Here is a 14022-nt window from a genome sequence, read left to right on the forward strand (position 1 = left end):
TATAAAGGGGACCGTTGAAGAAAAAGAAGAGTAGTAGGAGGAGGAGTTAACGGAAGTTAACTACCACGTCAGATAAAACTAACGAGAGGTAACATAAGTAACCTTTATGAAAACGGACTAAAAGTTTAGTGACTATATTGCAAGTTTTAAAAGTTGATTGACCAAAATGCAAGTGCCCTAAAAGTTCAGGGACTACTTACATACTTTACCCTTATTATAATTATTGTTGTTTTGGAAGTTAATACAAAGTTAAAAATTACAAAGAAAACATTTTCCAAAAAAGACACGATCTGTCTTCTCGGTTCATTTTCACTTCTGAAGTATTAATATACAAAATTAAATCACAAAAAAGCCCTATGTTACACCAAATTACAATGTTTTTTTTAACCCTAAACACCCTCGAAACTCAATAGAGAACTCAAATTCTAAAACCAAACCTGGGTTTTGCTTTAGCTCCTTTACATCCGGAATACATGTCACAAAAACAAAGATTAAACCATTAGAAAAATTTAACACATCAACAAATGGAGTCAGCTGCTGTCCACGGACTCGTCTCTCCGGTGCACGGTTATCGGAAACTTAGTTTCTCCTTGCTCTAAGTCAACAGAAACATCGTCCATGATGGCACCAGATAGAGACTTACGATGCTTCTTAACGTGTCTTGTTTTAAGGATTCGCATTAGCTCTTGCACGATATCCCTCATCGAAGGTCGTTTTTTGGGAACACGGTTGACACATTTATATGCGAGGGTGGCTACATCATTGAGCTCATGCACGTCAAATTTCCCGTCCAATTGTGAATCCGCAATTTCCTCCCAACCGACTTTCTCTTCGGTACTCATAGCTGCCTGCTTGTCATACCATTATCATATTCAGAACATGAAAGATTTACTTTATAAGACAGGAAGTTGAAAGAGAGAATCTTACCAGTTCAACATGTTCCATGAGACCCTGTAAAGGATTTCTGCCAGCTATGAGTTCAAAGAGCAATACCCCAAAGCTGTAAACATCACTTTTCTTTGTAAAGGTCCTCGTCGATATATACTCCGGATCGAGATATCCGAAAGTTCCTCGTATGTTAGCTGCATGTTTGTCAACCATCTCTTCTCTTGAAAGTCCAAAATCAGCTACCTGCATGAAGTTCCTTCCAATAAGTATAACATCAAAAGGTTTACTAATGCATAAGAAAATAGATTTTTCGACAGAATTCCGTGCAAATATTGTATACCAATCACGAAGAACATACCCTAGCTCTCATGGAATCATCCAGCAAAATATTGGATGACTTGATGTCCCGGTGTATTACAGGAGGAACTGCCTGAAAAGGGAAATATGAATAAATTTACAAATGTGTACCGATGTTGAGAAGCATAAAATGCATAGACATGAATCTGCAAATACATGCCTGCAAACACAGACAGGTCCATGTATAGTTCGAACAAGAAGAAATATTACCCCATCATGAAGATATTCCAAGCCCCTTGCTACATCTAAAGCGATATAAACCCTCAAATTCCAGATCAGAGGTTCATGTTTTTCACCTGCACAAAGATGAAAATGCTGATTCGAAACGTGTATATGCTTGAAAAAGTACGCATACTTGTTTTAACCATATCACTCGTTTGCATAACCTAATCATGAAAAATATTCATGGTCCAGGATGGCATCTGACAAGCTAGGTTGGCCAGCTCTGTAGCAGTTTTTTTATAGCAATGACATGGCAATCAATTGCTCAATGAACTCAAGACGAAAAGACGTGCTTTTGTTTTGATAAAGCAGGCAGAACAGCAGAAAATACAAGTGACAGAACAGAAGATATACAAGTCTATAATACAATATTTCAGTTCAGTTTTGAGCATTCATAAAAATATACCGATCTTATACCAAAAATCGAGACAACTTACTGTACAAATGAGAAGCCAAGCTGCCTTTACTCATAAATACATAGACAAGAATATGCTGACCCTTTTCAGCACAATACCCAACCAAATTTACAAGGTTTCTATGGTGCAACCTTCCCAACAACATAACCTGAAGCATTAAGAGGGTGAAACATTAAACAAGTTTACGACAGCCAATAAAACAACAAAAAAGGGGAAACAAAACGCTCATAACACAGAGAAATGCCAGCAATAAAGGCATGTTAAAAAGGGGAAAATAGTAAATTGGGTAAAAGGATTGTGCAGGGCTTCGATTGACTAATCAAGTTTTCCCCATATTTCAATATGACGTTCCATGCATTCACTGGTTTGTTGCTATTTATCTCACTTCTCTACTTTCAGGTTTTCACTTATAGAAGAAATGCATGCTAGTGCTAAGATTCTTCCTCGATGCCAAGTCGTGTTTATTTCTTAAGACAAGAAAGCATGTCAGGAAATGGTATTTGCACAAATGCTTATGCAAATTTTAATAGAGGATGGATAGATCATGACTTCGAAATATGCCAACGAGATTGAACATCCCTACCTCCGTCTGGAACTCTTTCTCTCCTTGCTTAGAATCACTCGCAAGCACCTTTACAGCAACAGTCTCACCCGTTGACATCTGAGCTTTATAAACCGGACCAAAGGCTCCATGTCCGATTAGTGTTGTAAAATTAGAGGTTGCTTTTTGCAAATCCCTGTATGAATAAAGCCATCAATGAATTAGCATAGAAAAATTAAGGGGTCATGCAAATTTTGATTTTCTGATATTCAAGCCAAAAACCATCCAACCCTGCAAACTAGTTTGCAAGAATAGAAGTATTAGGTGCTTTAACATATTCTTACTTTGAAGTCATTAGATCGATTTTTGAGTTACCAAGTGCATGGTCTATTGGAATGCGATAATTTCGGTTATTTCTCATAAAGAATGTCCTCTTTTTCGAAAACAAACAAGCTTCACAGGTTCCAGAGCTGGGAAACCTTGTAAAGTTCATATCATGCTTACATGATGTCATCTTAGCTTGGGAAACAAATTTTCTATAGCCATTAAATCATTGATCATGTCATATGAAAAGCAACACAAACTAATCACCTATAAACTTTGTTGAATCGTAATCACATATAAAAGTAAGTAAATCATTTGCTTATACCAATACCAATCAAATCAAAACCAACTGCTATGATGCATAATTCAACGAGTTTCGAAGAGTCATACTTGTACGAATACTCATGTATTCCAGAAGCGGAGACAACATTACTCCTTCTAAACCCTTCAAGCCACACGGACATTCCATTTCTTCCGGATTTCACAGGTGAGTCAGGACCTATAGTCGAATCCGATAATATAGAACATGAATCAGCTCCATTAGCCCTGATAGGAATAGTTGAAACTCTCCTGGAACTGCTGATTCCTATCTGGGATCTCCTTCTATGATATCTAATGCAAAATAATGCGGAAATGGCTAAAAGCACACCAATCACTACTCCAATAGAAATCCCAATGATCAAACCAGATGACTCCTCCCTCATCTCCTCTCTCTCTTTTGTTATTGCTATTCAAGCCTGCAGTCCATTGAAACAACTGCAAGAACAATTCTGGGGTCAAATTAAGCCACCACTAAGCTACCAAAAATGACGACAATTTTTTTTAAAAGAAAAAATTGCAACATAATACCGAGTCAAAGAAAGTTAACTCTATCAAACCTAGAAGATCAATTCAAGAACTTCATGTCATCTTTCGATAGAAAATAAAATGAAAGTCAAAATTGAGATACATGACAGAAAGAAGAATTTTTCAGCCTTCTATCTGAACAATCTTAAACTAAAATTGATAAATTTTCAAATGCTGAAATGAAAACAAAAGGAAGAAAAATTGAGTAGAGCTTATGAAGAAAATATATTAGATTAACCCGTGAAACAAGAAAAGCTGCCCAGATATGAAAAAACCCAGAATTTGTTTCTCGTGGAAAAAGGTAAAACTAATACATTGATGAAGAAATCAACCAAAAACATTGACTTTAAAGCCTACCTATATCGGCATACAAATAATAAAAATAACCAGACATCTCATCAGTTACATGGTTTCTTTGGAGCTAGGAATAAAAAGAGAAAACAGCAATGAAAATGTGGCTAAGAAAATTCTTAGAGTGAGATTTTAAAGAAAGAATCTGAAGTTTGAGGTCTGAGAAGGGAGGTTTTTTTTTAAGATTGGAAAAAAATGGAATTATTGTTGGACTTTTTTATTTTTAAATATAATATTACATTTAAAATTCTATAAATTAAAAATGTCAGGACTAAAAAGTTTATTAATTTAGAGAGTTATTAATTTATCGATAAATTAATAATTAATAATTTAAAGAATTTTTAAGTAATTATACTGTACATACCAAACAAAAAGGTAAATTAGTCTATGCCTCTTAAAATTACGTTACAAGATATGAGTTAAATTAATAATGAGCTCCAAATAGACTTGAACTTTAAAAGAAAACATACAACTATTGAATCATATTTCAATAGAGTGTAATATATTATTTTCAGTTTCTATGAATTATTAATTTATGATTTTATTGGGACCGAAAATTATAAAAGGATCTCACAAAAAATTATTATCTTATTATTTTATCGAGTTTTTCAATTTTTTACATTGGCCCAAGTCGGGACCGGACAAATTTATTATTTTAGAGAATTATTAATTTACCGAATATTAATTTAAAGAGTTTCTACTGTATATATATAATATAACAATATACACGATAAATTAATACAAAAAAAACCCTGTAGAGATGGTTTAATTGTGTTACATTTAGATAATTTATTATATTACAAGAGATGTGAGTTCATCTTGTTTAGAATTATAAGTTTAATTATCAATAATAAATATTAGTATATTACTAAATATTAGTTTTTAAATGATCTATCCTAATTAAATTACTCTAATTATAACTAATTAAAAATTATAATTATAATACTTTGTGAATTATGGATAGAATTTACAGTAATAATTTGATATGATACTTGTATTTTAAGAAAGATTATTTTGTAGTACGAATTCAACTACTTCCGTGGTTAGAAGGATGATTGTTATCCTTAAAAGTCGTAAGTGAGAGCATCAAAGACAATAAAATTGTCTTAGTTTTCATTGTCCAATTGAAAATCTTTAGAACACGTACATGCATATTACTGTAAATAATAATATTCAAATTCTATCTGAATTGAACTTAAATTCATATTTGAGGAATTTTTTAAATAAATATTAATTTTTATTTATATTTGAATTATTCAATTTTTAAAAATTTAATTTTAAAAAAAAAATTGGCAAAGAAAAAAATAAGTAGAGGGCGAGTAAGAATAAATTGTTTATTCGGTTTTGTAATTAGATATTTTAATTTATAAAATTTAATTTCTTAATATCAAATGTATCTTGCGGTTATTTATTAGATAAATTATGTATTCAGTCACCATTTATTTTTGTGATTTTGTTTTGATCGTCTATTTTTTGAAATCATGACTAACGTTATGTTTTTGTTTCGTTTTGGTCATCCATCATTACAAAATAAAGGCTAAATTACACGTTTAATACCTAAAATATCAATTTTGATATGTTTTAAGATCTAAACTTTCATTTTTTTTCAAAATCATACCTAAAGTTTAGTTTTTATTTCATTTTAGTACCTCATCGTTAAAAACTTTAGTTTTTGTTTTATTTTAGTACATGTTCAAAATTTACCGTTATGTTTTGAAAAAAATTGAAAGTTTAGGTACTAAAACAGACTAAAAATGATAATTTAGGTACTAAACGCGTTAATTTTTAACGACGGGTACTAAAATGAAAACTAAATGTTAGATATGCTTTTGAAAAAATTGAAAGTTTATGTACTGAAACAGATCAAAACTGATAGTTTAGATACTAAATGTTTGGTTTACCCAAAATGAATATAATTAATGACATAACAATCTTTTATTTTTCCTTCAACGATGATATGATATTATCTTATGATGACATATAGTCATCATCGTTAATTTTTTAATGATATGTGACTAAAACATAACAAAAAAAGTATAAAGTATGATTTAAAATCACGAACTAATTTACCTCAATAGTTAAAGGAATCGTTGTTGTTCGTAGAGATCACGGGTTCGAGCACAACGACTGCAACAGGGTGATTGAGCGTTCATCGTCAAATGGTTGAGAGCACTTAAAACAGATACTACTTTGTATTCTTCTTAGCTTAATAAATAAAATTATGATTTTAAAAAATAATAGTTAGGTGGCTAAAACGGAACAACAAGAATAATTAGGTGATTAAATACATAATTTACCCTATTTATTTTTCTAATTTAATGTGTTAAAAAATGTTGGGAAGAAGCATATTGAAAAGAGAAAATATTTGGAACAAATCCTTCCACGTTACAAACACCAACATAATTGATTAAAGCAAACACATTTGATTATTAAAAAGATTAAAAAAAGGAGACGGCCAAACGAGCCAACCCAGAACAGAGGAGAGAGATCTTTAAAAGGCTAGCTTTGTTATTGTTGTAGAAACCCCAAATCTTTTCATTTGGGTATTCTTCTTAGCTTAATAAATAAAAGTTATGATTTTAAAAAATAATAGTTAGGTGGCTAAAACGGAACAACAAGAATAATTAGGTGATTAAATACATAATTTACCCTATTTATTTTTCTAATTTAATGTGTTAAAAAATGTTGGGAAGAAGCATATTGAAAAGAGAAAATATTTGGAACAAATCCTTCCACGTTACAAACACCAACGTAATTGATTAAAGCAAACACATTTGATTATTAAAAAGATTAAAAAAAGGAGACGGCCAAACGAGCCAACCCAGAACAGAGGAGAGAGATCTTTAAAAGGCTAGCTTTGTTATTGTTGTAGAAACCCCAAATCTTTTCATTTTGGGAAAGGCATAATACAAAAAATAACCCCAAAAGTCCGTCAAAATTATCATTTTGATCCCCGTGTTTTTTTTTAGTTTTTTTGGCCCTTAAAGTTTCAATTTGAGGTAATCATCTTCCTGAAAAATTTCAAATTATCATATATTTTCTATTGATAATCTATTTTTATCCCTAAAATTTTATAAATTCACCCGCTTAAAAATTTAAATTTTGCAAATTGGAATGCGTGATTGTGGTGTTAGCTTTTAGCTTTTGCCACTCTCAATCATCTATTAATCAAATTTCATCTCCTCCGTCACGTCTATTATAAATTGCTTTAACATTAAGTTAAACATAAGTCGAAAATTGCATTTATCGTATTTTGATGCTAAATTTTAACTACTCTTAATTAAAAAAAACCCAACTATGATACGGGTTCAACAGCTCAGAAAAACAACTCTAAATCTTACTGCCAATCAAATGAAGTAACTAAGAAAGATGCTCATAATTCATTAATACGAGTATAAAAACAAAACATCGGGATTAAAATAATAATTATGTAATAACAGGGTTTGTTCGAGTGGTAAACAATTTAATATCGTTTAAATAAGATTTCTAGTTCGAGTCATTGTATATACAGAAAATCCCCACTGCAAGATTCACTCAACAAAGCTCGGTGTGTGATGCATATCGATTTGGATTAATTAATGAGAATTCTTGAAACCGAGAAAACAAAAAAATTAATTATTATGTTTTGTCCATAAAAAGTATTTTGATGTCTAAGTTGAAGACAAAATCATGAAATGCCTCTAATCTCGGTTGCAAAATGATGATGGATTGTCTATGCACGATATATCTGAAGGGTAAATTATGTATTTACGTCACCCAACTATTTATGTAGTTTTGTTTTAGTAATTTGATTATTTTTTAAAATAAAATATCTAATGTTACGTTTTAGTCACCCGTTACTAAAAATTGACATAATTATTATTATTATATTCTTTTACTTTTACTTCAATGATGACATGACATTATCTTATGGTCACACATCAGTATAATCGTTAATTTTTTAACAACAATCGATCCAAACAAAACCAAAACGTAATGTTATGTATGGTTTTGAAAAAAAATGGTGACCAATATGAAATCACACAAATAATTGAGTGACTAAATATATGATTTATCCTTATCTTAAACAACTATTTGAATGGTCTTTCTAAACATTTATTGTTCGTGATTTATTTTATTTATAAAAAATAATTTTTTATAGTTTTAAAAAAATCTTTATATTTTATGTCACAAAACTATAATATGGTGTGCGATAGTAATCTCTCATATAAAATTATTAATATTTAATAATTAAAATTGATCTAAGTATATTTGGTCGGTTGACTAAACCATTCATCTTTTTTTTTTTATTCTCTTAGGGTTTGAGTTCTAAACTCAATAAGAACATTTTTTCTTCATTCCCTTTTCTCTTGATAGGATTAAAATTAGATTTAGAATTTATCTAGAAAATTAATTAAAACTTATCTCGAAAAATTAATTATTTTAAGTTCTCAATTTAAGAGATTAAATGTAAAAGTTTTGAAATTTTAATTGATTTTTGAAAAAATATATATTTTAAAGCTTTAAGATCCTTAAGCCGGAAAATATTTTCTCCCCCAACCATATGACGATCATGATTCCAAGAAGACATGCACAAAGTCGGATTTAAATTCGATTCGGTTTTTTCACCTAGCTAAAAAACTGGTTTATAAAAAAACTGATTCGAATCTTAACCGGTTTGGAGGGCCGGATGGTGTAACCGGTTCCGGTTTGGAAAAAATCGGTTAAAAAAAACGGATATAAAAAAACCGATTTTAATATTATTAAAATTACATCGTCATCAATTGCAACAAAGTTTACGATAATTGAAATACATAAATACTTCCAAGTTCGATAAATTCAAATACTTAAAAACTTCCAAATTCGATAAATTCAAATACTTAAAATCTTCCAAGTTCGATAATTGAAACAAAGTTTACGATAATTGAAATAAAGTTTAAAAATAAACTACATCGCCATCTCTTCTTCATCATTTTCGCCTTCTTCGATAAACGGTCAAAAAACAGTCACAAAAAACCCCCAACGACTAGTTTTTTAAACCCATACTGGTTTTTTCCAGATAAAAAATCGGTTTTTAATCCTGTAAAAAAACCGATCGTCCAATTTTTTCCCAAACATGTTATATTATCCGGTTTTAAAATATCTGATCCGGTTTAAAAAAACGGATTTTCCCAAATCCGATTTCGAATATTTTTTACGCAAAATCATATATTCCAATTTTTTTTCACCTCTAATTCCAAGTATTTTATATTTTCCACCCTTTTAGGGTTGCAAGTCCTATCCTATGAGTGGATCGCCAATAAGTATCACTCCCCTATATTCCATGCTTCATGTTGCACTTGATTGTTCTCACGTTATACTTTAAAGTTCTCACGTTACACTTGAAAATGCAATTATAATTGAATTTAATAATTTATCTTATTATATTTTATAGGACAAGCTATGCATTTAGTACATAAACTATCAGTTTTAGTCTATTTTAGTACCTAAACTTTTAATTTTTTTCAAAACAATACCTAACGTAAAATTTTTATTTCATTTTAGTACCGCTGTTAAAAACTTAAAGCGTTTAGTACCTAAACTATCAATTTTGGCTCATTTTAGAACCTAGATTTTTTTCTTCAAAATTTAATGTTAAATTTTGAACGGGTGTACTAAAATGAAACAAAAACTAAAGTTTATGTATGAATTAAAAAAGTTTAGATACTAAAACAAATTAAACTGATAGTTTAGGTACTAAACTCGTAATTTACCCTGTTTTATAATATATTATGTCATCTTTTTAGTTTATATATATATATATATATTATCAAGATAAATCGCGTCTTGCCATCATTTTTCTATTTTGATGGTTTTTGGTAGCATGATTGAGAGGCAAAGCAAAAGGCTTAGGCAGCATAGTGTTGGGTCCAAGGATGGCATGTGATTTGCACATATGGATGAATGTGAACTTGCTCTTGTAAAAAAAAATAGCAAGAGTGTTGATTTATAGCTAGGTTTGAGGGACATTAGCTTTATATTTTGAATGAAATATAAGGTATTACTCAGCGAATCATATGCGTTGGTGCATTGGATGCATATATTTATATGTTTTAATGTTACACTCTTTTTGGATCGTCGGGTGGACATAAATTAAAGACTTAAAATAATTTCTTATTTTTTTTCTTCCAGTGACTATCTTCTCATTTTTTACTATTGATCTCAACCTTTGATTTTTTTCTCATCCAACGATTCTAAAAACGTGTAAAACTTTTTTTTTTTGGGTAAATATCATCACATTTTGAGTGGAGATTTTTTTCACTCTTAAATCTGAATTGTATCAAACTCAAACTTAATTTTTTTTTAAAAAAAGTGATCTTATAAATTTTGATCTGGTCCTAAGCCGTCACGTTTAGATAAGTTTATCAACTATGTTTTTGATAGTTTATTTTAGGATAAAAATCAATAAGTACTTAATATTTAAGTTCATTTAAATCGAATGAAATCATATAGATAAGTCAAAGCCTATAAAACAAATATTTAGGGTATTGACAATTGGAACCTTGCAAATATAATTAACAATTATAAGTATAAAGCATTCAAAACCATAAGTTAATGCACGAAGTAACGGGCCTCGTGATAAAGAAATTGTTTTTATTCATGAGATTCGAGTTCAAGCATCATAGATGTCAGGAGTGTGAACATTTAATATTTTTAATCACTAAATCCAATTAATTAATCTAAAAATTTCAAATATAAGATAATTAACATTCACTTTAGCGGTAGGTGGGAATCGAACCCACGACGAGTTTTGTTTTAAAAGTAGAGCATATGCTTGTTCATAATTATCCATTTAATTTACAGTTTTAAACATTAAATTATCCATTTAAAAACGTGTAATTAAGACTCTTTTTCCACCTATAAAGTTTTTCAATAGATAATTTGTGTTCGTAATTATCCATTTAATTTGCATTTTAAACATTAAATTATCCATTTAAAAACGTGTAATTAAGAATCTTTTTTCGACCTAAAAAGCTTTTTAATAGATAATTTATGTACTATATTTTTTTCTTTTTTCCTTTACACGTTATCATTATCCATTCCTTCTCTCTCTCACACATACGTATAAAATGTTCAAATAAGTTATATGCTTTCGTGGATATCTCTTTAATTAATAGGTAAACATAAAAAATAAAGTAAAATGCAAAAAAAAAAATATTTTAAAAAGTACAATCTAATATTCTTCGTGTCATAACTAATTAGGCATCCCCCTTAACATGGTTAAATCCGAGATTGCCACGTCGGTCAAAGCAGTTAAATATAAGCTTGTAAACGAACCGAACGTTCAGCGAATCGTTCGGCGAAAAGTTTATTTATTTATTAAACGAACAAACATGAATAATATTTTATGTTCGTTTAATTAAATGAACGACTATGAACAGATGACTCGTTCGATCATTTACGTTTGTGAACGTTTGATAGTATGTTCGTTTATATTTTATCGTTTATGTTTGTTCGTTTATTTATTAAAAGAACGAATATGAATAATATTTTATGTTCGTTTAATTAAATGAACGAACATGAACAGAAGGCTCGTTCGTTCATTTACATTCGTGAACATGTTCGTTAATTTATGTTCGTTTATGTTTGTTTATGTTCATTTATGTTTAGCTCAATCTCTCTAGACCAATTTAAAATCTTAAAGCCCAATAAATTTTAATCTGATACCCATAATATTTTAAAATTTAATTAATTTTAAACAAAAATAAAAAACTCAAAACAATTAAATAAAATATAATCCTAAAATTATTAGAAAAGAAAAAAAATCTATTTTCATTTACGTTCTTTTACGTTCATTTATTGTGTTCGTTTATGCTCGTTTATATTCGTTCGTTTATGTTCATTCATTTGTGTTCGTTTATCATTTAAGTGAACAAACAAAAACAATCTACATTCCTTAAAGAACAAACACGAACAAAAAAAAATTCATTCGTATATATTCGTGATAATTTATTTTTTCGGTTAAAATTAAACGAACATGAACTTTGTGTTCATTCGGTTCGTTTACTTGCATAATAAAATAGGACATGCGTCCTTAAGCCACGTGTCTAATCCTTCACTTTGTCCTGCCGTGCACTTGTACACGGCCTTCAAAGCCAAACTGATTCTTCCCCAGTTATTACGTGTATGTTACGTACGTACTCACTGGAGTCACTTTATCATATTCCACTCAGACAATATTTTGGATTTATTGAAGTTTAATTTCTAAAAAACTTATTTCATCCATTAATTTAGTTATTAGATTCTAAATTAAAGAAGTTATTTTAAAATATTCCATAACAAATTTAATTAAATAATTTTTAATCCACTTTTATAAAAATACGATTTGCGAGATTCTTTTAAAATCAAGTGATTGCGTAAGTGCTGACGGGAGCTTATTTGACACAGTCTACGGAGGCGCGTGGAACACCGAGATCTTTTGCCATGCATTAAAAGAAGGGTAAAATATATTATTTTTCACTAAAATTTACCCTCGCATTTATTTTACTTATTATATTTTTAATTTTTTCAATTTACTTATTAAAATTAAAATTATTTATGTTTTGATAATTCTAAATTATTTTATTATTATTTTCATATGAAGTGATATTTATTATTATTACTAATATAAAATAATTTAAAATATAAAATAAAAATAAAAAGTGGTCATCCATTATTCGTTGGTGCAAGACGCCACCGTCGACCATCGTAGATGGTGTCCGTTCAGTCTCAAATTTTACAGTTTGATTTGTATCGATCCATTGAGTCTGAATCTAGTGGTTGTTTCACCAGAGAATGTCCCAAAACTCATGAATTTCGACGAAAATATTTCAGATGCCTCATTTTTTATCTCTAACTTCGGAGCAAGTTCAAAAAAAATAGAGGTCGGATTTAAATTCAAGGTTTGGAGGCAAAATGACTTATGAAATTTGAGATCAAACGACCATTATCTACGACGACATCGAGCATTGACGAACAACATATGACCACCTTTTATTTTTATCTTATATTTTAAATTATTTTTTTATTAAATAATAATATAAAATGTCAATTTATAGGATAATAATAATAATAAAATAATTCAAAATAGGAATAATTAAAAAAATTAAAGAGTAAATTAAAAAAATTAAAAGTACAATGAGTAAAATAGGAGAAAAAGAAAAGTTCAGACGAATGGTGTAATTTATGCATAAAAAAAGGAAATATCGGAGAACGTCGAACGTGGCCGCATTGTCGGCGGCCGTTAGTTTAGTTTAACGTCTTTAACTTCCGCAGTACAGAAAATACCTCCTCAGCCTTTTAAAAAAGAAAAAATAATCTCAGTGACCGAAAATGCCTTATAATATACGATTTTGATAAAATTTTTTCGATTTGTCAAAATGACTAACAAAATCGTAACGCGAACTCTAATTTTTCAACTCAGTTTCTAAATTCGCAACGCGAATATCCAGATTCGCAATGCGATTTTGAAAAATATGTTGCGATAGTTAAAATGTGTTGTGAGAGTTTGAAAAACGTGTTGTTGCGATAGTGAAAAAGTGTTGTGATAGTGAAAAATCCAAAATAAGTTTACATTTTAACTATTCTAAATTCACGTGGATTTTGAAACAATAAAGAACGTGTTACGATAGTGTAAAAGATTCCCAAGTCATTTGTAAGATCTTAGTTTGAAACAATAAAGAATGTGTTGCGTAAAATATTTCTAAGTGTTTGTAATACTCAATCCCACATAGTATTGAAAATATTATTAAAAATAGATATTTAAAGCTTGAATTTCACACTTTTATTATTGAGTGGAAGAGAACAAAGGGACTCTCGTGCCTGCTTTGTTTTTCGATTTCAAACTTAGAATTTTTTTTTTGGAAAAATTCTTAAGTTTTAAGTGAAAGAAGAAGACAAAAATATCATTTTTCCCTTAATTTGGAGCTTTGGGTTTTGTTATTTGATCCGTAAGAAGTAAGAATTTCCAGGTAAACTTCCAAAATTTACTGTCATATTGTTTGTTTTCCTTGGTGTTTCTTTTGCGTTCTTGGTTATTAACTGGCTTAAATTGATTTGGTTTTTTTTTTCGATTTTTCT

The 14022-nt window shown here is 29.5% G+C and overlaps 1 protein-coding gene across 2 annotated transcripts; it reads right to left on the reverse strand.

Moving 5' to 3' along the window:
* Nucleotides 1-298: 298 nt before the first annotated feature.
* LOC120164481 (calcium/calmodulin-regulated receptor-like kinase 1) lies at nucleotides 299-4117 on the reverse strand. 2 transcript variants are annotated; one of them, XM_039174189.1, is made up of 8 exons: nucleotides 3952-4117; nucleotides 3139-3485; nucleotides 2467-2620; nucleotides 1905-2031; nucleotides 1456-1541; nucleotides 1247-1318; nucleotides 928-1131; nucleotides 299-848 (listed from the first exon to the last, which is right to left on the reverse strand). In XM_039174189.1, the coding sequence occupies exons 2-8, from the start codon at nucleotides 3450-3452 to the stop codon at nucleotides 531-533; spliced, it is 1275 nt and encodes a 424-aa protein (XP_039030120.1). In that variant the 5' UTR covers nucleotides 3453-3485; nucleotides 3952-4117; the 3' UTR covers nucleotides 299-530. The 2 variants fall into 2 exon arrangements, with proteins under 2 accessions (XP_039030120.1, XP_039030119.1); XM_039174188.1 differs by having other exon boundaries at nucleotides 3139-3504.
* Between the last annotated feature and the right edge of the window lie 9905 nt (nucleotides 4118-14022).

Source organism: Hibiscus syriacus, unplaced genomic scaffold (genome assembly GCF_006381635.1).
Source record: "Hibiscus syriacus cultivar Baekdansim isolate YM2019G1 unplaced genomic scaffold, ASM638163v2 tig00111540_pilon, whole genome shotgun sequence".
In the NCBI taxonomy this organism is placed as follows: Eukaryota; Viridiplantae; Streptophyta; class Magnoliopsida; order Malvales; family Malvaceae; genus Hibiscus; species Hibiscus syriacus.